The 27,621-nt window shown below is 36.1% G+C and overlaps 1 protein-coding gene across 3 annotated transcripts in view; it reads left to right on the top strand.

The window, feature by feature from the left end:
- PPM1B (protein phosphatase, Mg2+/Mn2+ dependent 1B) overlaps window positions 1–11,141 on the top strand; it is a 76,082-nt gene extending 64,941 nt beyond the window's left edge. The window contains exon 6 of one of the 3 annotated variants that reach the window (XM_032411074.1): window positions 9,356–11,141. In XM_032411074.1, coding sequence (XP_032266965.1) covers window positions 9,356–9,385 — 30 coding nt within the window. In that variant the 3' untranslated portion in view covers window positions 9,386–11,141. Of the gene's footprint in view, window positions 1–6,077; window positions 8,510–9,355 lie in introns of those variants that run through there. The other 2 variants (XM_032411072.1, XM_032411073.1) reach the window with 2 other exon arrangements.
- Window positions 11,142–27,621: the final 16,480 nt, after the last annotated feature.

Below are 27,621 nucleotides of genomic sequence, written 5' to 3'. Positions count from 1 at the left end.
TATTGTAGTCTGTTAGAAACACGTCATGTGCAGCGTTAGGTTAAAGAGATGCTGGCAGTCAACTAGTGAAATAATTACAGAGATCAGATGATAAGTGTAAACTCATTATTAGACAGATACATGGATTGGAGAAACTTCCCTATTCACTGTAAAAACTAACTTTTGCAGCCCAGAATCCTATGTGGGGAAATATTTCTTTACCCTTTCAGAATAATCACAACCTTAGAAAAATGTTGAGCCATAGTAGAAGCAGAAATATACTAAATGTACATTAGCAGAAATGTACTGAAAAACACAAAGAAGCAGAAAAAAATGAAGTAATTATAGGTATTTAATTAAATTCTTAGCTCTTAACCTGAGCTACTGTAGCAGTGGATTAGGCACAAATGTGTTCCGTAACTGTTTCTCAGCTTAGATCTGTGCCGTGTTGTAGAAGATGTGGCCAAGAAGTACAGTGGCAGGAGCTGATAGTTGGGCTTTTTTTAATAACAAAAATAAAATTTTGTACAGATACTAAAAAAAAAAAAAAGAATGCTAGAGTTAATCCGAGACGTATTTAGGTTCCTAAGATGTCTGCTTTATATCAGAGAGAGAATTATCCTGCTGTGAATGCCTATAGGTAATACCATTAGAAATAGGGATTCATTTATTTTTCTTATATTCAAAGAAAACCTCTTGAATAACGTATTTCAAAAAGCCAAGTGGAATGTAAGCCAGAATTTGTTTTTATAATATTCCTTTTTTTTATTTTAGAAAGAAAGAGTGAGAGTGCATGGAGGGTGGGGAGGCAAAGGGAGAGGGAAAGAGAGAGAGAGAGGGAGAATCCCAAGCAGTCTCCACACTCAGCATGGGACCCAACACGGGGCTCGATCCCACAACCCTGGGATCATGAGCTGAAATCAAGACGCTTAACCAACTGAGCCACCCAGGTGCCCCTATAAGTCAGGAATTAAAACATTTAAAATATATTCAGAAAGCTCACTACACTATTTAGGGGAGTCTTCTGAAGTTGTTTACTAAATTTGTTTTTTCAACTTTCTGGAATATGTTCAGACTTCTTAATGCAAGCAATATTGACATTTCCCCAACTGTTAAAATATTTGGAAAAGGGTTTAGCAGGGATTCTTAGGTGGTTTGTGAATCCCCAGAAAATTTTTGAAAATGTGTTTGTGGACATAAGCAGTTTTTAATGAGAAGTGTAGTATGTGCATGGTTTTCATCAGTTCCTCAAAGGAGTCTGTGACCCCAAGAGAATAATCACCTACAGGACCAGAAAAAATAAAACTGCCTTTTGCTCTACGCTGTTCTTACATTAGGCAGGGCTCTGAGATGATGGCCCTTTACTTCTACAATGCTAGGTTGGGGGCACCTGGCTGGCTCAGTCGGTAGAGCATGCAGCTCTTGATCTTGGGGCTGTGAGTTCAAGCCCCATGTTGGGTGTAGAGATTACACTGATTTAGATTCTGATCTTTAAAATATACCACTAATCAGGCACCTGGGTGGCTCAGTCGCTAAGCGTCTGCCTTCAGCTCAGGTCATGATGGGACAGAGCCCCACATCAGGCTCCCTGCTCGGCGGGAAGCCTGTTTCTCCCTCTCCCACTTCCCCCTGCTTGTGTTCCCTCTCTCGCTGTGTCTGTCTCTGTCAAATAAATAAAATCAATAAAATATACCCACTAATCAAGTAGCCATATACATTGTTAATTTTCAAGGGTAAAGGGGGGGACTTGTAATTACCAGCTGTTGTATAAAGTAATAGGTGATGTCCTCAACATCCTTTTTATCGGTAAGACTAAGACTCAGTGAGAGGAAGTAGTTTGTCTAGGTTGCAAAGCTAAACAAATCGTACAGCCAGAATGCGAATCTAAGTCAGGGGAACTCTGAAAACTATTCTCTTTACACGGTTCTTTGTTGTCTAAGTTATTTAGAGATTACATATATGTCTGTACTCCACCTTTCTCCTACCCACGAAAAATCATTTCCTGTTCTTTTGTGAATCTCTTTAGTAGCCTTAAGATATTTTTTTTTTAAAGATTTTATTTATTTATTTGAGAGAGAGAATGAGATAGAGAGAGAGAGAGCATGAGAGGGGGGAGGGTCAGAGGGAGAAGCAGACTCCCTGCAGAGCAGGGAGCCCGATGCGGGACTCGATCCTGGGACTCCAGGATCATGACCTGAGCCGAAGGCAGTCGCTTAACCAACTGAGCCACCCAGGCGCCCAAGATATTCTGGTTTTAATGAAGAATATTTCATAAAGTTTTTGAAACTAAGCAGTCAAGTCCACAGTTTTGTATCACTTGTTTTTCATTTAAAATAGTACACATTTTAATCCTAATCTAAAATCTTTTTAAGGCATTTGGATTTTTAAGAAGGGAGGAAAGACAGGACAAAAGCCCAAAAAAGTCTTCATATTCTGTTTTCACATTAAGTTTTATATACAGTCTTTTTATTTTGATAATTTCAAATAGATCAGTTATAAACATAGCTGCTTTTACAATTTTATATTACAGTTTCAGGACTATGTGAATACTAGTTTTTTTTGGTAAATTGTTTCTTTTTCACTTGTCAAAGCATTTTTATAGAGAAGATCTATACTGTTTGAAAATACAGTAAACTTTATTTTTAAGGATGGTATGACATACCACTTCTCTTAGCTATGTGGTCTCAACCATCTAAATGATTCTTTAAAATTACTTCAAATTCATTAAAGTTTACATGATCCTAGCAAATAACAGCTTATTAGATTCTTTCTTGGTCACTGTTAATTCTATCTCATGAGTGCATATTTGAGGATTCAGCTCTAAAAATTATTTTTAGCTGAAAAGCAGAAGATAGGACTCCACTAAAAACATTGTTAATATTTATATTAGCATTCTCCACTATTTTCTCCATTGTTTTAGCTAATCATTTGAAGCATTTTGCTTATGGCAACTGCATTTAAAAAATGCTGCAAATAAATACTAGCTAGTTAAATTTTATCTTTTAAATGTGTTTATTTTTCCCTTCTGTTTGCTGCCTGATTTATCTATATTCCTATGTCTTATTTGGGATAAGGCAGTGTTTTCATGAGAGATTTGATTCTTTTAAACTGTGTCTAGATGACAGTGAAACCTTGAAAATTAAACAGAGGGAAAAAGTTCTATATTCTCGGGGCGCCTGGGTGGCTCAGTTGTTAAGCATCTGCCTTCGGCTGAGGTCGTGATCCCAGGGTCCTGGGATTGAGCCCCACATTGGGCTCCTTGTTCAGTGCGGAACCTGCTTCTCCCTCTCCCACTCCCCCTGCTTGTGTTCCCTCTCTCGCTGTCTTTCTCTCTGTCAAATAAATAAAATCTTAAAAAAAAAAAAGTTATATATTCTCATCTCCAATTGCCTTAAGTCTGTTTTGCAGAATAATTTTAACCATCCCATCTAATATTTTTTTGTCCTGTAATTTCATCAGTCTTTCTATGTCGAGGAAATACATTGTAGATTTGAATAGGAAATAATTTGTGGCCCACTTCAATAATTTTAAGCACTATTTCTTTAGTAAGTGTCTATTTATATGGGGCACTTACTATGTTACCTACCATAATGTATTCAAAAGAACATTCAGAGGGACATTGATGTTAATTACACCTGTATAGAAATCTGAGCTGTGTCCCTTACTATTAGCATTGTCACCCTGACAACTTAAATTTCTCTGAGCCTATAAATTTCTTCAGTTATAAAAATTAGGGTTGTGGTACCTATTATGTTTAGGGTACCTGTGAGGATTAAATGAGATCATGTGCATAAAGCTCTAAGCAGAAACATTAATTTTCCTTCCCTAGCGGGTAGGGAGGATACAAAAAGGAATGTGAAATTCTGTTTACCTTAAAGAGTTTGCAATCTAATTGAAAAGACTTATGAACAGTTGCAAGGTGGAATTAATTGCTCTAATAGATGTGTAAACATGATGTGTATATAGTAGTTCAGGTAAAAAAAAAAAGTGCAGCTGAACAGTAGGTTCCTTTTCTGATATTAATGAAAATCCATAAGAGAGTTGTGGAACAGAATTTTGAAGAGTCAAATGAAATGGCTGGGGAAGAGGTCTCACCCATCCATCTTTTATCCAGCACAATAGGAAAATGTAATTTGCTTTGAGATAAAATGACTTTTAAATGTGGTCATTAGGTTAAGTTCTATCCAGTTCAGTGGCTCTGTGATACCAGCCATTGTAAATTCATCCTGATCTGATTTACAGGTTTAGTTTTAATGTGTTTTTTTTTTTTTTAAGCAACTACTCCTCCCCAACTACCACTAGTACAGAATTCACAGAAACATAGATGCTTACTGTAATAATAGGTGTCAGATGGAGAGTGAGAGGTCCTTTATCTTTTGAACCCACCAAAATTGAAATGCAACCAATATAACAACCTTTTTATCAATAAGTTCAAGTAAGTAGAGTTTCTGTATATCAGATCAGAATCACCTGTCAGGCTTTAAAAAACTCACCCCAACCCAGTGCATCTGAGTATTCTTTGATAGAACTTTTAGTATCTATATAATTTTTTAAAAGATTTTATTTATTTAATTAATTTATTTATATGGGGGGGTGGGGAGGGGGAGGAGCAGAAGGAGAGGGACAGGCAGATTCCCCGCTTAGTGCAGAACCCGACATGGGGCTCATTCTCATGACCCTGAGATCATGACCTGAGCTGAAATCAAGAGTCAGACGCTCAACTGACTGAGCCACCCAGGTGCCCCATTTGGTATCTATTTAATCTTAAAAGCTCCACAGGTTGGGGCGCCTGGGTGGCTCAGTCAGTTAAGCGGCTGCCCCACGTCGGGCTCCCTGCTCTGCAGGGGGCCTGCTTCTCCTTCTCCCTCTGCCTGATGCTCTCCCTGTTTGTGCTCTCTCTCTCTCAAAAAAAAAAAAAGCTCCACAGGCAATCCTGGTATGAAACCAAGGTTGATAATCACTTCAAAATTTGTTTCAATGTCCTAGAAGTTTTGTTTGTTTGTTTGTTTGTTTTTGTTTTAAATAGGGAGTTGTTGGTTTGAGGTTTGGGGGGGGCAGGGAGTGAGGTGGAGGAGTCTTTATGCCCTCTATTAACAGTTCTTTGTGATATACTATCAAGTAGAAAATTTCCGTTTGGAAAACCTGATTAAAGACGAATAAGGTTTATGATTAGCAAGCATTCACCTTGTTGCTCCATCTTAACCTTTCCTGAATAGATTCAAATGAGAAACTTTATTTGGGGAAACATGTTTATTTAGCATAGAGGGAAGGGTAAGGGAGAAAAGGTAAGAAAAACCTTAACAGAGAGTGCATTTTATTATGATCTCCCCATATGATAAATTTTGCAAATTAAAAAAAAAAGTTATTTGGGGCACCTGCCTGACTCAGTTAGAAGAACATGCGACTCTTGATCTCAGGGTTGTGAGTTCGAGCCCCACATTAGGTGTAGAGAGTACTTAAATAAATAAAAACGTAAAACATTTAAAAAATTTTTGAGAAGTTATTTTACAGTTAGTATACATGAGGTAGAAAATTGGAGAACTCAATGAAAATAAACATAACTTCACTGTCCATTATCATTATTTGTATTTTGCTGTATTTCCTTTCCCCACAGGCATTTTACAGATAATATCCTAAAGCCAGTGGATACATAAACTTATACATACATGTAAAACATACACTGTGCACACTGTCATCTGTTGCTTTTTTTCCATAAGGGCACTATTTTTTTCCCCCAAAGCATTCAAATGCTCTCATTTTTCTTAACAACATTGCCATATTTTATGTGGTTATATTCGTGTTATCTTTGTTTCTTTGTTGCAGAATTGTAGGGTAACAATCTCCAGAGATGGTTAAGAGTTTGTGTCAGGTCATCTATATCAGTAACCTCTTTTGAGTTTTACTTTCCCAACATTTTATGATGAAGAATTCCAAATAGCTAGAAAAATTGAAATGATCATAATGAACACCTATACACCTTCTACCTAGGTTCAACAATTGTTAACATTTTACCGTATTTGCTTTATCTCTCTTTATGTGTGTGTGTGTATATACACTACTTTTTTTTTTTTCTTTTTTTCCACTGAACCTTTTGACAGCAAATTGCAGGCATCATTTTGGCATATTTTGGCATGCCGCTCTTAAAAATGAGGACATTTTGGGGCGCCTGGATGGCTCAGTTGGTAGAGCGTGCACCTCCTGATCTTGGGGTCATGAGTTCAAGCCCCACTTTGGGCGTAGAGCTTACTTGAAAAAAAAGAAAAGAAAAGAAATGAGGACATCTTTCTACATAACCATAATACTATTATCATACCAACGAAAATTAAGATTGTATCATCTAGTACCAAGTCCACATTTTCCCAGTTGTCTCTAGAAAGACTGTGATAGTAGTTATTTTGAATAATGGTTTGATCAGTCAGGTTATCAGTCAAGCATATTAATGAAGTCTGTAATCAGGCCCCCACTTTTTTTTTTTCCCCTTGCCACTGAAAAAGAAGAATCTGAGCCAGCTTTGAATAGGATGTCCTACATTCTGGATCATATGATTGTTTTCTTGTTGTGTCCTTTAACGCGATCCTCTGTTCCCTGTTTTCCTGTAAATTGGGAATTTGCTTTATTAGATTTATGTTAAACATTTTTTGGCAAGAACATAGGACATGGTTCTGCACTCCTTAATGCATCACATCAGGAGGCACACAGTGTAAGGTTGTCTTGCTTTTCGACCGTCAGCTTAACTGTGATCAGCTTCGATGTTAGAGCTTGTTCTGCTAATGAGGTTAAGTAGCTGCTATTGTAGAAACCTGTAAGTTTTCCAAAATTTAATAAAATAAAAAAAGGATTGAGTAGTTTCCTGTTCATATCTTATTATCATGTTTAAAATAATTTATTTTGATATAGAAATGTTTTTATTAAAATATGTAAGAACAAAGAGGAAATTAAAGTCTTACCCACAAAAGCATTAAAATTTCCCGAAAATCCAGTTTAAATTTATATAGTTCTACATTTTGTACCTCCTCTCCTTACCTATCATTTAGCAGCAGTGATGAAGAAACTAATGTTCTAATGGCCTGCTTTTCTGTCCTCTCCTGTTGCTTTAAACACTAATTTCCTTTTGTACTAAATCATTCTAGCCAATTACTGTTTTTTTTCTGTTAAGCAAGTCAGTTTTAGGAAATGCTTGTGTTGCTGTCGAATTCTAATAGTGGAGTAAATTTCAGAGGAAGCTTCAAATGCCAGTGTGAAATAAGATGTAAACTAGTTCATGATAATTTGCTAAAATTAACTTGATATTTCAAGTGGAAATTTTTATTGACACAAGTAAGACTTGATACTTTTTAATGAAATGTTCTCATGCTTAGACTCTATTACTCGTGGTAGAGAAATGAGTGTGTTGCTGTGATTATGTTATGAAATACATGTGATATATCCTAGTTTGTCTACTGACACTGGGGTCTTGAATCTTAAAAAAAGGCCTCCGAGGAAGCCGAGGAAAGTGGATCACAGGGAAAATTGGTGGAAGCTCTCAGGCAAATGAGAATTAATCATAGGGGAAACTACCGACAACTTCTGGAGGAGATGCTGACTAGTTACAGGCTAGCTAAAGTAGAGGGAGAAGAAAGCCCTGCTGACCCAGCTGCCTCAGCTACTTCTTCGAACAGTGATGCTGGAAGCCCAGTGACAATGCAGGCAAGCCATACTGAATCAAACAGTGCTCTTGCTGAATTAGACAGCTATAATGAAGATGCAGGGACAAAGATGAGTGGTGAACAAATATGACTTGACTTCGTGGTAATATTTCTGTGATCTTTTGATTTGCTGGTTTTTACTTAGGAAGTATAATGTATGCGTTTATAGAACCGTTTTGTTATTTGAATCTTGGTAAACTAGTTTTATTACATTCATATAGCCTTGTTTTTTAAGAAGGCCTTTGCATACACCTTTATCAGATAGTTTAAAATGGACTATTTATAGTACGTTGAATTTAATAAAATTGTATGTCATTTCATATTGTATGCCAGAAATGAGGCTACTAGTTACTCAAATCAGTAGTTAACTTCATACTAGATAAGATTAGAGATTACTTACTGATAAGCAAGATGACATTATATTGTGGAAAAACTTGTAAATGTAGAATTCTACTGCTTCACATTATTTTACATATTAGTACACTCATAGTTAGCTTTGTAAAAAATTTGTGTTTTCTTTAGTGATTTTAGTTCGTCAAAGAATGGCAGATGCTGGCCTGTATTTTTTTTTCCCCCAAGGATGATAATTTGTGTGTTCTTTGACTTGTTTATATTTTACATCTCTGTAGTTTTATTTTTAGACGTTCTGAGCTGTTGGATGTGTGGTTATTTTTCCTTTCTCTGTATTCTTTATTGAAACCTAATTTTTGAAAAACCTATGTATTATTACAGCTTTGGTTTGTATGTTCTGTATAGCCTAACTACATACATCAAAATGGATGTCAACCAAGTGTTTAGAATGAAATTATAAGTGTTCAAGTCCAAATAAAGCATGTGATGTGGAATAATCTATGCATGTTGTACTTATTTTTAAATTAAAAAAAATTTTTAAACAACCAGGTTTGGTATATTGGAAAAATACCCAGTAGAAATTCATTTGTATTGATAGAAAATTTAGGAAACTTTTGGCTTGGCTTTTGTCATTAAAAGAAAACATTTTGAGAAGTCTTGCTTACTCAAATCCATTCTGTTTCTTATCCCCTTTTTGTGATACAAAATATTAATCTTGGGTCAGTATGGACACACATAGACATGGCAGAGAGTTGCCATGATGGGCGTTTTAAGGATTGCAAGACAGTCCTCTTTGCTATAAGTAGTCATCAGATACTAAGAAATGCAAGAATTACAGGATATTTTAAATAGTGGCAGAGATGAGTTTTGTTTTTGTTAAAATAGGTTTTTAAGATACAGGTGGCTATCAGTCACATGGGAAAATATTTCTTAAATATTTTGTGAATGTAGAACATTAACTTTCCTGATTCATGTTTATATTTATCATGTATCTAAAGTTGCTTAAGGTGCCCTAAGTTGAAACTTTGGGTCTTTGGATGTAGCTGATGTCTTTGATCTATTTTTCCAATGCCAGAATATTTTTAAGTGGTTTGAGAAAGAGGAAGGCATTTGGTGGAGAGGGGAGGAAAAAAAAATCCAACCAATTTTCTATCTGTATTAGGTAGATCCATGTATATACACACAGTATACATTACACACACCTCTCTGTAAAAGTGCCTTTTCAAACAAAGAAAGGAAGGTAATTTGTTCATCTGATTTTGTTTTCTTTTGAAATTCAATCCAACCTGGAAGTGGTGGAGGTAAATAATAATAATATTCTTCCTTTTCTCTTCCTGTAGGGTGCTGGAGATCTAGAAGACCCATGGTAGCCTTATAAACCTTCTAAAATGCTTTTGATTCTGAAAATTGGGGGAAAAAAAAAAAACTTTTAATCACAATTTTCTTCAATACAAGGGAAAAATATTCTTGTGGATTTCCCAGCGTTTTGTGATATGAGCAGAAAATCATTAGCATTTCCCATCATATGTTCATATTTGTGTTTTCTGATAATTGCCACGTGTAGCATTGCCTGTCCTACAGTATTTTTTGCCGACCTCAGGCATACTGGTTCCGTCTGTATTGAACTTTGGGCCCTAGGAACCAACGGGAGTTATTTCACCACAAGTCCCAAACTCTGCCTGAGGTGCATGGGAATATAGTTAGCCGTACTCTGAAGATACATTATGTTTTTGTTTTTGTTTTTGTTTTGTTTTTAGACAAGACACACAACATATAAGCATGTAAGAGTAAAGAATTGTATGGGATGTTCCTTTCTCAATTCACCAAGTTGGAAGCCTTTTTGCAGCTCTGTGGCTTGAAATTTCCTTTGAGCAATTTACTATAGGATATATATTTATTATTAATTGTTATTTAATTTTTTTTCTAATTTTACCTGTATTACCAAACTGGGTTCTCCAATAATGTCCAAATTGTAACGTTGCCTGCTTTTCAAGATAAAGTGTATTTGGCAATAATATTATAAAACCCTTACAAATTTTATGCATGTACCTACTACATCCTTCAACTCTCACTAGAAAATCTTTTGAAACCAAATGGATTAATTTATGGCTATTTATAATTTGCTTTGACATCTCACTGCTGCAAATTTTTTAAATGATGAGATTTGCCTTTATAATGTAAATTGTGATTTCTGTTTTACATGTGGGTTTCTATAGTTTTAATTTTTCAGCTTTTAAGATACAAGTTTTGTGTGTAATTTGGTATAATTTTTAATTGTTTACGTTATTTTCAAAGCTCAGAATATCACATTGAAATGACTATAAATACATTTAAAATTATCTATTTTAGATCTAAGGAAATATTACAGAGATATTTTCATGGGTTCAGTAACCTTTCATTTTATAACATTGGGCACGGTACAGAGTGGCTGTCACATAAGGTACTTGAAGATTATTATTTTAATTCTATTTTTACAATAACCTTGAATTCTTGAATTCTTTTTGAGTTTTGCATGTAGTAAATCCAATTAATGCTGAACATGAAGAGTAAAATATTTATGGAAAAGAAGCTATTGGGGTAGAGAAGCAATGAATGTATCCATTTGTACATGGTTTACATGTTGTGGATGCTTTGTAAACATTTTCCTATATGTTTAAATTGTGTTTCAGCGGGATGTAATTGCCCTTGTGTGTAGTTAAAATGAGTCATCATCTGGTCCTGTGTGAAATGGAATTCATGACCTTTTCTGTAACATTTTCCTGAAGCTGTTTCTGGAGAGCCACACATTTGAATGCAGACCGCTTTCCTGATCATTTGATTTATTGTGCACCTGATTTTTGGTCTAAAAGGAATTATTGCCACAATATATTTTATTTATTCTTTAGATTTTAGCCTTGTAAGTTAAAGTGCTTTACATGATGATGTTAAAAGCTATCTGTCCCTTTACTGGGTTTGGGGGGTTGTAAAAAGATAGGGAATGAAGAATGCAAAATGGTTTATTGTTCAGACTGTCTACTCTGATCCAACCCTGTACTGATAGTACCTTTCCAGTATGATATTGTGATGTTTCATACAATGCAGTGAACATAACCAACTTGTTACCTAAATAAAGAATTGATAAAAACAGTGTGACATATTACTATTTGGTATGATTTTTAAAAGTAAAAGTCCAGTTTTGAATGTAATTTTTAAACATTTTACATAGTTGGAATATTTATTGTGAAATGTTTCATACAAAACCGTGTAGGTGAATTGTAATTCCAGAGGGGAATTAACCAAACTGTATAGGACAGTACTAATTAACCCCCTCTTCACTCCAAAACCTTTTTTTTTTTTTTTTTTTTTGCCGTTTCAAAAAACCTTTTTCAGGTGGTTTAGTGACCCTTGAAATACGAATAATGTGTGAATTAGCAAAAGAAAAACCTGAACTCAGTCTTTACTAATCTCAGTCTTCTAGTCCAGCTGTTTATATTCTTTTTTCCATTTATATTTTTAAAGATTAAAGATCCCAAAGAACTTTTGCTTTTATGGGTTTTATTTTATTTATTTTATTTATCACATTAGAAATTAAAGCCAAGAAATTTTACATACTACTTCAATCATTAAAAAATGAAACCATTGCCTGGTAACATAAATAGCATTGTTTTATGAAAAATAGTTATTTTCCAAATTTAAAAAACTTAGTGTGAGAAGTAGCCGTGGTTTTCGTTTTTGTAAACCCTTTAATGTTGGGCTGGATTCTCATATCTGATTGTGCGTTCATTTTGTTGCAATGTGGTGCTTCGTTGGAAGTATACGAAGAAATCTGGCTTCACACAAATACATATTTGGAAAAGAGTATTTTAATAGCTTCAGGTAATTGTGACTGTTCTGTTTGATTCATTTCTTAAAGGTTAGGTGCAGTCTGAAACTGTCAGTCCACTTTGTACCTTACATTAAAACCCATTTGATCTATCTTGTTGGGAGTTTTGAATGGATGTCCTACTTTGACATGATTTGGTAACATCATGCATTGATCGTTTGGAAAATACTGGTTCATTGAATTATGCGGTTCTTCAGAATATTGACATGTTATTATACAGTGTTTAAATTTTTTTTCTTAATATAACTGATCTCATCAGAAAAAATCTTTCAAGTATCGGGAAGCTGTCAAGCTCACGGTAATGGATACAGATTTTTCAAAATTCTAATTTTCATTTGAAAGGTGAGATTTTGTCGCTGGCACCAAATATTGTCAGTTGTTTTCCTTGAGTGACAGGCTTACTTCATTTACTTCCGAGAAAATGTCTGCTGAATCACCATAGTCTGTCAGTCACTCTTTCAAGTAGAAATGGTAAAAGGCGAAAGATTTATGTGGTGCTCCACGAAAGCGGCTGGTTCAGCACACAGCTTGCTAAGTGTAAGCGACAGCCATCACACTTCGGCATAAAATTTAGCTGGGGGGAGATGGTGACTGTGGTCACTGTTCTGCTTAGCAAGATGAACAAGGTGGAATCTTTAATTTTGTATTTTATCAGGGAATAACTGTGATGGGTTTCAATTTGGGAAACTCCTGTTTTGTGGTTAACAAGAGAGTTTGGTTTTCATATTGCATATATTCAGATCACTCTAGTCTTTTAAGATGTCTTCAGTGTAGATTCGTGTTATTTGAAATAAAATCGTTTTGCCACAAAACGATTTGAGATGTCACGTTGGGTTGCCCAGATAAAGATAGGACTTTTTGTTTTTTAATGACCATTAAATAAATCAGGGCTTTTATGTTGAAGTTTTTCTGTTAGGTTTTTCGATTTTCTGAACATTCAACGGAGTTGAGTAAAGTTGCCTTGGAGGCATTAAAAAAAAAACACTCATAATTTCTGTCTCGTGTTTCTTGCCCAATTATGAGGCTTGGTAATTAAAATATTTACTTAAGACACTTATTACTTGGAAAAAAAAAACCACTCATTTCTTGAGCTTTTTGTTTTAAATGTGTCTAGTTAAAAAGCGACGGCAACTCTGAATTCTCCTTCAGTCCTTACGTCAGTTTTATTTTCAGATGTGGGGGATTCATTTGGGTTTTGATGTCTTTTCATAGTGTTTGGCAGGCTCTCCAGCCACCTAACTAGACACTTGGTCTTCATAAGAAACTGTAGCAAAATTTAAAACTAAGATGAAGTTTCCATATAATGAATCAATCTTCCTATGTGAAAATAGGGTGCTGTCATGCTCTCTGAGGTCTGTTTTTGTTTTGTTTTTCTCCTAGCTAGTCTTCAAAATGTCTTTTAATGACCAGGGAAATGGTATCAGTTGAGGAGCGATGTTTTGATAATATTAGCCCAACATTTGAGCCAGAATTTAGAGTCTCACTGGTTTATATTCCAAACTAAATTACCTGAAATACTTGATGGAATGAGACCATGCACTAACAAGTAAATAAGTATTTTGATGTTATGAGCGGCGTTTTTGTTTTCAGACAACAAATTGGTCATCAGAAAACAAATGTGTGTGTTTTCCGGATGTGGGAAAGTATACAGTCAAAGCAGAGCATCGATCTATGTTGCTGGAGTTAAACTGAGTTTTTATTCAGCTTCAGTCACAGAAATTAACCGGAACTTGCCCATTGAATTTCTTTTGCTAGCCAAATCATACTTTCTGGTCTTGAATTTAGATCCCATTTTTCAGTGACTTCTCAAATTCACATTTCTCTTCTAAATTGCCTTTGTGTTTGCATTTGATAAAAGATTTTAGAACACATTTTGTTTTGGGTGGCTAAATAGTAAATCACATATTGTAATTTTTTTTCACACACTAACAATGCACAGTGCAGAAAATCCATTGTATTCGTAAGGTAGTGAAATACTAATGTAATAATCATTACGACCAAAATTTATTTCAAAGCAATTCGCAGGGTTACTTACTTTGGCAAATAAATTCTTAGTGGGCATTATAATGATTTGTTTTGCATTGTTTTCTATGTTAAGATTTTTTTTCTATTCAACTTGGGGAATTTTTCCATAAGCTTTAATGAAAATGCTAAGCAGGTGTTTATTTTTGCCCATTGTTTTGGTTTATGTATGTTACCTTGTGGTCTAGAAGTAAACCAGGGTAGCTACTAATACAGAGTAGGTTTCTTTTCGGGCTGTGACTACATCAGTGCTGGTTCTCTCTCCTTGCTGGTTTTCCTGGCTGTGGTCTCTTCTCCCCCGCCCCTTATTTTGTTTTAGTTTATTCTACCTGGCAAACACTTCTATTAACTAAATACATCATTTATTGTTCTAGTTGAGCAAAAAAGCACCATACCTTTCAAATATGGGTGGAATCAAACTTTTGGGATTTTTTCCCCCCTTGACTAATAACTGTAGTCTATAATGGCAATAGTGATTGCTTTAGGAATTAAATCTGTACAACAAATATATTTTACATTTATCTCTTTTATTTTCTATTTTCTATCTCTCTTACTGTCTCTAATATTTTACATATTATCTCATAATATCTACTCTAATGAAAATACATGGGCATGTATTTGAGGTGAAGAGGACCAGTACAATCCAAGAATTACTCTAATGTAACAGTTTGATACCTTCTTTCCCTTTCCTGGGTCATTTGTGCTTCTTTTTCACTTGTGCATTCACTATGAAGAGGAGTTTTGTTTCATTACTAAGTCTTGAAGTCATGAGGTGCAATTTATTTTGGCAAAATTCCACAGTGACATGATTTAGAGGACCGTGTTTATTTTCATGAGATTTTGCCTATGAGTAAGCATCTTCTAAGCCAATTAATATAGTATAAATCTTATTTTAAATACTTATATTTAATATTTGCTGTTGAAATTGATCTTAGGTAGGACTGGCAATCGTTATTATAGAACTCTGATGCTGTTAGAGTAACTGGATTCTATTAATCCTGGAGTTACAGGTTCTCTAGGAACCTTAAAAGCATTTCAGGAAGAGTTCACATTTTAAAATTATACATACTCAAACTAATAATCTTAAGAATTTTCGTGTAGTTCAAACTCCCTAAAATGTTACAATTACAAGGGGTGCCATTTTTCAACCTCCGTAGCAGTTCTGCTTTTTTCTGTTACTTGTTGGGATTCCATCTAAGATTTGATTTGAGTAAAGGTTTTATGACATTGGGAAGTTTAAAGATCACTAGGCTCAGAGAGTATATATATATATATATATGTGACTTGGTGGATGAAACTAGACAGTACACTCTTTTACAAGGAAGGAAACTCAGAAGAATGTTGGCTGAGCCATGAATGATATTTACAGGTTTTGACTTGCGATCTACCCAAAAATTAAGATTTACCTATTTAGAAGGTGGGGAAGGGGAATGAAGTTGCACAAAGAGTCAAATATCACCCACCACGAGGGGTCAGCCACCTCATTACCCGTTCCTCCACACATCCGCCGTTTGGTTAGTTTTGATTTTGGCCTGGGGTATTATGGGGAGGAAAAGATGTTATTCCCAGCCTCAGGTTTGAATTGATCTGCTCACATTATTACCTCTACATCCCCTCTTCTATAAAACAAGCTAATGGTTAAACAAAAACTGATATAATATTCCTTTGTATGACTACCACAATGTATCCATTTCCCCATTGAGGATAGATACTTAGGGGATTTGTAACTCTTTACTAAAAAAAAACAAAACTGATGCAGTGGGCTTCCTGGCATATGTTCCTTGAGCACATGTACTAGTGTTTTTCTAGTATTTGCCTAGAAATAAAATTAAGTAGGTTATTAGGTATGCATACCTTCAAGTTAATATTGCAAATGCATTATACTAAAGATATCCTACTTTCCACTTCTACTAGAAATGTACAGAAATTCCTGTTTATCTATCTCCATTCTCAGTTAACGCAAATAATTGTCAGACTTTAAATTTGCCGGTTATGTGACCATGAAAATAGTTTAATTTGCATATCTGGTTACATGTGAGGCAAACCTCTTTTTCTGAGTGGCCATTTGAATTTCCTCTGAAATGATTGCTCATATCCTTTGCTCATTTTTCTTTTTGGTTTGCTATTTTTTTCACTTGTAGTTTTTTAGGTATAGTCTGGATACTAATCCTTTGTTTATATGTGTTGCAAAACCTAATTTTCTTTTATACTTTGCATATGAGGTCTTTTTTTATTTATCAGTCTCTCCGGTGTACTATTGTCTTGTTCAAGGAATCCTCGCCATCTCAAGTTCATATATTCTTCCAGTAGTTTTAGAGTCTTCATCCTACCTCCCGAGTGCATAATATATTGGGATTTTAATCCATCTTGAATTTACTGGTTTTTACAGTACAGAGTCGGGGATCTAATATTTTGCATTCCGCTAGCTAATTGCGCCAGCACCATGCCGTCCCTGTCACACACCAATTTCCTACATTAGGTCATCCATTTCTCATTCTCCATTCTGTTCTATTGTCTTTTTTGTCTAACCCTGTGTAATAACACACCATTTTCGTTACTGTGGCCTCATAAATGCTCCTACCTGGCAGGTAGGCATCGCCTTCATCTTTCATAAACTTCCATTCCTTTTAATAAAAATACAGTGAATGACCACACTCCGCTGCTGAGTAGTCTGCATCCATTTTGGCACCTAGTATTGAAAATTGTTCACTCTACCTATGAAAGTGTGTTGCACATTTACACGTGAGGCCAGTGTGGTCCCACAGCGGTCACTGACCCCTTGCCTTCCCCTGGAAGGCCAGCTGGACCAGTAACAGCCCTGCCTGCGATGTTGGAGCCTGAGACTCCAATGAATGAATGAACTCACTGAAATGAAAAACGCTCAGTGAAAAGTTCAGCGATAGCGATTTTGTCTTTATTTAATACCTGATATTTTGTTTGTCGTGGTTTTCACATTAGTTTTCTTTTAAATGTTGCATTCGTGTGTTTTTCTTGGTTACTGAATCTTTGGGCCCCAAGGCAAGTGTATCACTTGGGGCACCTTAGGCCTCAGCTGGTAAGTGTGTGAATTTCTGGGCTGTTGAAGTGACTCTCGCTAGACCGTTTTCCTGATTTTAGGCAGATGTTGCCAAGGAGGAATAACTCCAGCTACTAGTAAGTACCCTTGAGCACAAAACAGTTTTTCCTGGGGTGCTTAGTGAAAATGCTGGCGAGGCTGGGCTGAGAATCCTGTGCTGCTGCTGGCTTTTCCTCCATAGGCAGTGAGCCCTCTTAATCCTCTAAGAACATAATGCTGAAGGAAACACCGAGCTCTACAAGGATGTCGTTGGACAGCTTTAATCTCCAAAATTGACTCCCAAATGCACTTTTTCGTATTTTAATTTCTTTGCGATTGAGAAGCATCCTAGGTCAGTGGCATCTTAGAATTGCCATTGGCTAAGCACAGTTGCATCTGCTGCTTAATGGTGGTTCCTATTTCCGTTCCATGAGTGTGCTTTGCATAAGGTTGGGACTACATGTGTTAAGTCCAATGCTGTTTAAAATCTCTAAAATGATCACATATGGGGCGCCTGGGTGGCTCAGATGGTTGGGCGTCTGCCTTCGGCTCGGGTCATGATCCCGGGGTCCTGGGATCGAGTCCCGTATCGGGCTCCCTGCTGGGCGGGGAGCCTGCTTCTCCCTCTGCCTCTGCCTCTCTCTCTCTCTGACTCTCATGAATAAAAAAAAAAAAAAAATCACATATGATTTAACATAGAAGCGAAGTTATTGTGTATGCAAAACAAATGACAAGATGTATAAAAAGTCTCTTAAAAACCTGTTACAGGGCACCTGGCTGGCTCAGTTGGTAGAGTGTACTATTGTTCTCAGGGTCTGCTTTCAACCCCACGTTGGGTGTAGAGCCTGCTTAAAAACCAAACCCAACCATATTACAATAGGTATAAAATAATCCTAAGTGTTATTAAACACCACTTCAGGGCGCCTGGGTGTTTCAGTCAGTTAAGTGTCTGCCTTCGGCTCAGGTCCTGATCTCAGGGTCCTGGGATTGAGCCTGTCGGGCTCCCTACTCAACGGGGAACCTGCTTCTGCCTTCTCTCCCCCACCCCCCCCCCCCCCGCTTGTTCACTCTCTCTCTCTCATTCATTCTCTCAAATAAAATCTTAAAAATAAATCATCGTTTCATTTTCTTCTTAATCATGCATTAAAAGTGGCACGGAAAAAAAATGGAAATCTTCAGAGTTGAGGGATGAGGGAATATGATATATAATTTATAGGTAAATAATATGTATAAAACATGCATAGGAATGATTTAGGACAGCATTTATTCAGAAGCATTGCAAAGTGTGAGATCTTTCTTTCCATACCTCAACCCCACAAAACAAATCAAAATGTTAACATTGGTTAAATTTGGGTGGTAGGTAAGGGTATCTTACATTCTTTTCTGTAATTTTCTGTATGTTTGAATTTTTTATAAAGTTTTGAATTAAAAAATAAAAAACAAACTAAGTGAATTTAGTGTACCAATTTATAATCCCAACAGTATACAAAAAAGCCTGTGTCTTGCTTTCTCTCAAGTGTTGTACATTGCCAAATTGATAGGTAAAATATTGTAATTTATGATATTTTCTTGACTTAATTCTCAATTATTTGATTACTAGTGAGATTGAACATTTTTTCTCACATTTTGGCTAATTTTATATCTTATTAAAGCCTATTCAACGTGTTGCTTATTTTCTAATATAGTTATCATTTATTGATTTGTGAGAGCTCTTTGTATATTTAGGTATTCAACCATTCTTTCAAATATGCCATGAATTATTTTATTAGTTATTGTTTGTCTTTTTTTTTTAATTTTTTTATTGTTATGTTAATCCTATTGTTTGTCTTTTTAAATAAGGATATTGAGGGATGGGACTAAGGACAAAGCACATCTAACAATATGGAAATGACCTAATTCCTGAAAAACTGCAAGCTCAAGAACATGTTTTTTTTTTTTTTTCCCCAAGAAAATCTTATGCTATGTTACTTTATTTCTGTGCTTTTTCTTACATGGTGACTTTTTGTTTCTGTGCCAGTTTTTCCTATGGTAAGAATAGAGACTTTCTGCTATGATTGGAGATGCACAGGTGAGAGCTAAAATGCTCTGATCTGAAAGAGTATTGGATAGCTCCCTTTGGTCAAAAATACTTAAAAAATAACCCTTTTATCTTCCATATGCCATTTGAAGTCAGATATAGTGGTGTTTATTTTTTGTTTTACTTTTTTGGAAAATTGAAGTAAAATTTATATACTGCAAAGATCTTAGGTGTTTAATTTGATGAGTTTTGAGAAGTGTCCCTTGGTTGTTTAAATTCAAAAATTTTAGAATTTGGGGCACCTGGCTGTCTCAGTCAGAAGAGCATGTGACTCTTGATCTCGGGGCCGTGAGTTTGAGCTGCACGTTGGGTGTAGAGATTACTTAAATAAATAAGCTTCAAAAGTTTTAGAATTTTATTATTTTCTTTAACAGTCTCAGCCTTCAGTTGTATACATAGACAATCTTTTCACATTCTGAGTAAGTAAATATTTATATTTTCTTTTACAACTTTGGTTTTTTTGTTATAAATACTAGTCGAACTTATTTTGGGGTATTACTCCATGGCAAAAATCTAATGTAATATTTTTCGTTATCCTCTTAAACCAGCTAGTTACATAAGCCAGTCTTTTCTCATTTATTTGAAGATGCCCTTTTACTGTATATTCTTGTATATGCTTGTATTTTTATGGGCATTCTATTTCATTGCTTTGTATTATGTATCAGTATGTCATCTTAAGTATCATAGTTTTATTATATGTGTTATTATCTGGTAGGGAAAGTGCTCCCTTATTACTCTACTTGAACAAAAATTCAGTTCATTCCTCCAGATGAACTTTTGACTAATTTGGCCAAGATTTCCCTGCCAAATAAAAATCCTGTTAATGTTGAGTTGTGATATGCTTAGAATAATTAGGGGAGGGGGTCATTGATAACTTTAGCAGAGCAGAGCTCCATTCCAGGAAAATGCTGTATCTATCTATATGAGTGTTTTTATGCCCCCAGTAAAGTTTTATGGTTTTCTCCGTATGCTTGACATGTTTCTTCAGTTAATTCCTTATTATTTTATATTTCTTATTGTCATGAATGAACCATTCCCCGCCCCCCCATATATTTTTAATTCATACCTTCTTTGTAGTTGACTGGCTTAATTACTTACAACAAAATCATTTCAATTTCTATCATTTCCACCAGATGGCAGTCTCGGGCATGTCCATTTGTAAACCCACCGAGGGCTCTGGTGACAAGAAAGACAGTGGCTGGCAGACCTCCCAAGCCCCTAAAGTACAAGGACATGAAGGTTTTTTTTAAGCCTGAAAGAAAAATGAACCCAACATTATGTAATTGTATTATTTATACTGCTATTAACTGGTACTCTTACAGCCCATTAGTGGAGGCAGAGAAAAACTGTCCCTGCACCTTTCAAAATCATATTTTTCTCTGTCCCTGTGATAAACACCTGTGGCTTTGGGGAATATTTTGGTTTTATTCCCGGGATTCTCATGGTTAGAGGCAGGCTTTAATCTGTCATTATTGTTTCCTTTCTCCTAAAAGCACCATTTAAATGAGAAGTTACTGGGTTTCTAAATGTTCGTGTAAGAACATCTTTCTTTGATTCTGGTATTGTGCTGTCCAGATCTCTTCTGAAATGAGATTCAGTGTTTATAGTCAACAGAAATTTCCGAAGTAAGTTTGTAACCAGTTTGTTCTACATGAATACAAATCTTAATAACCCCCTTAGATTAGACGCTTTGTAAACTAATTTAGATGATGTCAAAGACTTGTGTTTAAGGATATAGGAGGTAGTGGATATCTTGGCACACAAGAAACCAGCCCAAGTATTGTCTCGTAAATACTTTTCCCAGTGGCCAAAAAATTGTACTTTTGGACGACATGTCACCTAAGTAAGCTCCCCTCTTGTGCCTTTTATCACAATTCCATTTGTTATCTTACTTTTATGTAACAGAGTAGTAAGTGACTAGGCCTGTCCAGTACGTGCATCCTCCTTCTGAGAGATTGTATCTCCACTGCAGGACCAAAAGGGGCAAGAAAGAGTGGTAAGAAAAAAGGAACCCTTGTTTGGTCCTTGAGCACAAAGGCTGCCAAATTGAATTCTTGCTTTTCCAAAGAACTGATCATAAATATTCTAGGAAGCATAGCAAAATTTTTGAAAGACAGTAGATCATTTCTTTTAGGGAGAACCATGGAAAAGTTTCATGTTTTGATCTCTGGATAATTCTATGATGTAGTATGTAGATCAAATATTTCTTTAGTGTGTTCCATGGATTTATCCATATTTTGCATAATCTCTGAGAATGAATGTTGAAATGGGTTTATGGCGATCTCAGCTATGCAGTAGTTATTTCTAGAGCTTACGTGTAGTGTACTAAGACATACCTTCAAGACAGAATTGGAATTGGTTAGAATTAGGTTTATACCATACCACACATTTCCAGATAGTTAGGGGTAACCTAAATTATACAAATAAAACCGTAAGTTAAATGTACCTAGAAGATTGGCTATGTAAAATTGTCTTTGAAAAGGAAGGAATTCCTTCTTTTTTTTAATGTTTTTATTGTTATGTTAATCCCCATACATTACATCATTAGTTTTTGATGTAGTGTTCCATGATTCATTGTTTGTGCATAACACCCAGTGCTCCATGCAGAACGTGCCCTCCTCAATACCCATCACCAGGCTAACCCATCCTCCCACCCCCCTCCCAGGAATTCCTTTCTAATAACCCATGTTTGTATTGTATATATGATTTTTTTAGGGCTTTTTGCTTTTTTCAGGGTAGAACATGCATGAATGTAACAGGTAAGATGGAATATTCCCTATTACAGTATAAAAGTGTACTACACTATACTAGTGAAGTATACCATGAAAAATTTATGCAATGCTGATTGCTTTAACACTAGTCGGGGGAGGGGGCAAAATAAATTACATTTTCTAGACTGATTTCACATCAAAAAAACACACATTTCAATTGTATCTCAGTAAAACTAGGGGGAAACACCCCCACACTTGTCCGAGAGATAAAAAGTGGCCCAAAAAAGCAAATTCTGAATGACTTGTAGTTTTATGTCCTCAAGTTTTAACATAGTAGTTCTGAAGAATTGTCATTTGTGTGTTCTTCAAAAATAGAGTAATAAATTTTGTAGCTGGTCAGATCTTTAAGTATGTATTTATGGAATCTCAAAGTTGGAAAAAACATTTAACGGTGTTAGTCTGACTCCCGGAACCAGAATCTACTTTCATCTTGGGCAGTTCTACCCGTCCCAGTTGGTTCTTTGTTTCTTCCCTTCATTTGTCTTATTAGCTCGAGACCAAACATTTACCAGCAGCTACTGTGATGACACCCAGCCTCTGCTCTTTTCTGTCCCCGGTTCACTCATCATATGTCATGGGCTTCAGTTGTCTTTACCATCCAAGACGCTTTTCTGCAAATGCTCTGGTTTTCTAGGGCTTTCTGAAAGTACACAACCCAAAGCTGAACATTTATAAGTAGCAGAGCTATCATTCCTTTGTTCTAGTTAATACTCTTCATCTATTAGCACCCAAATGTTGGACTAGCTTTTCTGGCACCCATGTGATACCGTGTGAGTCTTCGGAGGTTCACGATTTTTACTGCTGTAAGTGATTTTCCCCCATCCTGCACTTGTAGAGTTGGTGTTTTGCTTAACCTACTTTGCAGGACCTGCATTTCTTCCTATTAAGTTTTCTTGTGTTAGATTCATTAACCTTTTGAGATGTTTTTGGATTCATGTAAGATCTATTTGCGGTCTTTTTCTGATCACTCCAAAGTTTCGTATGTAAACTTTGTCCATTGAATGAAACAAGTCTGAGGTTAATGGCCTATGTAGGCCTCCAAAACTTTTCAGTAGGATACAAATTGACCAAGGTATCAATCAACACCCGTTAGGTAAGGATGCAGCGATTTACTGATGAGCCCATAGCTCTTCAAGGTTATAAAGGATATTGGGGGAGCTTACATTCCTTGTAGAAGTCCTGCATTTCCCAAATGTTAGGCAGGCAGCTGCCCCTAAAAGTTCACGAAGTCGCGCCTGTTGATTTATAGAGATGTTCTCTTTCCTGAAGAATTAGAAAACACTGAAAGGATCTATTCTGGGGTCTTCCCTGAGATTAGTGTCAAGTTGCCATCATTTTTTTTACCTTTCCCCAAAATTGGAATGACCTTTTCCCTTTCTGATGTTGTAGCCGGTCCCTACTCCACACTTGTCTCTAACGTGAAACAGTGGGCCACTCAGAAATATTCTTAGATTTTCAGTATCATTTTCTTGTTTTCCATCAGCGTAAAATAGGAAATAAAGTTCATATTGGCCCAATCACTTGTGTATAACTTGGCTAATTTAAGTTTTTACTTTGACCCCATTCCTACACATACATGCAGATTTCTGGTGGTGGTTTTGCTTACGGTGTTTCTTGTATCATTTATGCATTTTTTGAAATTCTGAACTTGTTACATTTCTGTCTGTGAAAACTGGTGGTTTCTTGTTTTTGTTTATTTGGATGTCTTACTCTTTTTAGGTACCTCTCCCTTTTTCATCCTGTATGTATGTGATTCTTAAAAAGCATTTTTAAAAATAACCCTAATACATTAAAAAAAAAAAATCAAAACTATCACTAGGCTGACAGCCTGAGGCCAAGTGCAGCATATAGATGGGACAGAGCAGAACAGTGCAGTGTCCAAAAGGATGCTTACTCACATTTCAGGCCGTGGGTCAAGATGCAGGAAAGCGTTCTTACTAAATAAAATTAGTACCATTACATCGCAATCAGTATCTGACAGGTGCAAGTAAAGTGGTCGAGCAGCAACCCTGGCTGGAGTCTTGCATTCGCTCTGGGGAAGGAGCACAGCGTAGCTTCTCTTCTTACCTTCTTCCCTGCCTGTATCAGATCCTCTTTCCCTTAAAAAAATGGAAAATGGTGGCCCTGGAGGAGGGTGGCAGAGGAACTCAGCTGCAGGCAGGTGACGGGAAAGGACTAGCTGTGACTTTGAGCCTTGAGTTGGGTCCTCTTGGAAGGGTGTCTCTGTAGCACACTGCGCTGCAGGGTGCCTCTTCTCTCTTGCCTTCTTGACTTCCTCCATGACCAGGGCTGTGAAAACAGCAAGACATGATGGGAGGGAAGAGAACGGCCCACGTGTAGACAGCTTTGTAAATCTCAGCAGCTCTATGTATCCTATAGAATGTTGATCAAGATAGTATATTTGTGTGCATATATGTATGTATGCTATACTTCAATAAAAATTTATTTTTAAAAGAACCTTGGCTGATACAATAAACTTCATATATGTTTATATTTTTATGAAGTTTTTGTCTGTTAATGGAAACATATGAAAATGGTTGAATAGATGGGTCGGATATGCTTTGGATAGTATGAACTAAAATATAATATGTTTTATGAAAAATTCACTTTCAGGGTATTGGGGAGAAAGCGGAGCCTTAAAAAGATAAGCAGCATTGTAATCAGGGTGCGCAGAACTACTACAATAAACAGAACCAAACCTGTACTGGTTCAAATACTAGAAGTTCATTTCTTGCTTATGCGTACACCAGAACGAGTGTTCCAGGTAAGTGAGCTGCTCTCTCCCACGTGGTGATTCAAGTGTGAGACCTTTTCCAACTTGTGGCTACGTCATTACCCAGCGCCTTATGGTCATCTGTATCCAATCAGCAGACGGGGAAAGTGAGCAAGGAAAAGGTTCCCCTACTTCTTAAAAGTCTCACTAAGTATGAGGAATTGATATCATAGAAGACATATTCTCTGACCACAAAGGAATTAGCCTAGAAATCAATAACAAAAGAACAGCACACTTCTAAATAATCCACGTGCCAAAGAGTAAGTTATAAGGAAAACTAGAAAATACCTTGAACAGAATGAAAATGAAAATCACAACATACCAAAATGTTGGGGCTGCAGCTGAGGCGCAATGCTTAGTGGGAAACGCATAGCTTTAAACACTTACATGAGAAAGAATGTAAGGTCTCTAATTAACTTTAAATTTCCAACCTAAGCCATAACTACAAGTGCAAGGAAGGAAGGAAGGATGGGAACAGAAATCAGTGAAATATAAAAAAAAAAAAAATCAAATCAAAAACTAGCTCTTGAAAATATCAATAAAATTGATCAATAAAAATCAATAAAATTTATTCAATAAAATAAAATTTCTAATCAGAAAACAAAGACAAACTGTCAGTATGAGAAATGAAAGGGGAGAGCACAGATCCTACAGACTTTTATAAAAAGGAATACTGTGAAAAATTTTATGCCTATGAAGTGGACAACTTAGAGGAAACATTTGAAAACCAATGTGATTCAACATTGAGAGGGAGAAAAGAAAACCATATTTCATTACATTCAGAAAAAGCAATTGACAAAATTCAGAACCTATTTTCAACCTGACAAAGGGTAACTATGTAACACCTAAACTTAACATCTTTAATAGTAAAAGACTGATACTTTCCCTCTAATACATCAATCAAAGCAAGAATGTCTGCTCTCACCTCTTGTATTCATAGTGACTGGAGGTTTAAGCCAGTGCAACAAGACAAGAAAGGAGATTAAAAACATACAGATTGGGGGGAAAAACACAAATTGGAAAGAAAGACACATAAAACTGTCTATTTGAAGATGATACGATTGTGTAAGTAGAAACTGATAAGGAACCTATAAATAATACAACTAATAAGCTTAGCAAGGCCGCAGGATATAAGGTCAATGTACTAGAATATTTCTATTTTTATATATTAGGAGCAAGCAATTGAAAATTGAAATGAAAAAAATTTACAATAGCATCAAAAAAAAAAATGAGGGGTGGCTGACTGGCTCAGTTGATGGAGCATACGACTCTTGATCTCAGGCTTGTGAGCTTAAGCCCCACGATGGGCATAGAGCTTACTTAAAAACAAAAACAAAAACTCTTCAAGAGACACTGTTAAGAAAATGAAAAGGCAAGCCTTAGGCAAAACCTAACTGATAAAGGACTCATGTTTATAATAAACAAACTTTTTAAATGGGTAAGATAATTGAAAAATTGAACGAGCATTACACCAAGGAAGATATAACAAGTGGCTAGTAAGCACCAATGCACAGTTATTAGTCATCAAGGAAATGAAAATTGTAATACCACTACAACTCACTAGAATGAAGTTACAAAGACTGGCATCGCCCATCATCAGCGATAATGCGGAGCAAATGGAACGCTCACGCATTGCCCATGGGAAGGTAAAAAGGTCCAACCACTTTAGAGAACAGTTTGGCACATTATTTTAATTACTGTAGCTTCATAGTAATTCTTGCAATCAGGTAGTATGAATCTTCCAACTTAATCCTCCTTTATCAAAGCTGCTCTGACTGTTCTGGTTCAGACATTCCAACAAACCACCTCCCTTCTAAGCTTAAATATTATACCAACCCTATGACCCAGCAATTCCACTCCTCAGTATTTACCCAAGAGAAGTGAAAACATATGTCCACATGAAAATCTGTACAGGAAGTTTATAAGAGCTTCATTTATAATACTCCAAAATTAGAAACACCCCCAAATTCCATCAACTGGTGTAAAGGATAAACCACATGCAAACAGATGAATGTTGTTTCACAATAAAAAGGAACAAACTACTAATTCATGCAACAACATGGGTGAATCTCAAAGGCATTCTGCTGAATGAAAGAAGACACAAAGGACTACATACGGTATGATTCCATTTATCTGAAGTTCAAGAAAAGGCAGAATTTATAGTGACAACAGGTCAGTTGTTGCCAGGGGCTGGGGATTGACTGCAGAGGGACGTGGGGAGCTTTCTGGAATGATGGGACAATTCTATCTCATGATTGTGGTGGTGGTTACATAACTATATGTTTGTCAAATCTCATCAAATTACACATCTAAAAGTGGTAAGTATGGATTCTATACCCCGTTAATCTGACTAAAAGAAAAAAATGTAGATTTGGATTTGTGGGTATTCACTGTAAAAGTTTTTCAAATCTCTTTTATGTTCCATTATTTTCATTTTAACGTTTTTCAAAAGATACGAACTTGAGATGAAATTCACCAGAGAAGAATACTCCAAATTTTATGGCCCGAGTTATTGTTCACAAGGGGTCCCTTCAAGTGACCTGCTTAGGGTAAGTAGCAACAGGGATTTACTATTTATATATTTATATAGTAGTTATATATATATATATGAATGTACTTCCTATCTGATTATTACTTAATGGTTTTCTTAAGCAGCTACGGGAATGAGGGTAGGGTTGGAATGAGGAGGAAGCTTTGCTAAGTAATCCATTCATATGGGCTGAATTATATGATATCAATAAATATAAATTGATGAAGACCATTTTATTGTATAATCCCATCTGCTGCCTCCCTCAACAATCAGGAAGACTTATCAATAGAACATAACTTTAAAATGTTGTAGGGGCTGGATGCCTGGGTGGCTCAATGAGTTAAGCGTCTGCCTTCAGCTCAGGTCATGATCCCAGGGTCCTGGGATCGAGTCCCATGTTAGGTTCCTTGCTCGGCGGGGAGCCTGCTTCTCCCTCTGCCTCTGCCCGCTGCTCCCCCTGCTCGTGCTCTCTCTCTCTCTCTCTGACAGATAGATAAATAAAATCTTAAAAAAAAA

Source organism: Phoca vitulina, unplaced genomic scaffold, assembly GCF_004348235.1.
Source record: "Phoca vitulina isolate PV1807 unplaced genomic scaffold, GSC_HSeal_1.0 scaffold12, whole genome shotgun sequence".
NCBI lineage: Eukaryota > Metazoa > Chordata > Mammalia > Carnivora > Phocidae > Phoca > Phoca vitulina.
Note: the sequence above shows the minus strand (reverse complement) of the source record. Positions and strands in the feature narration are given on the sequence as shown.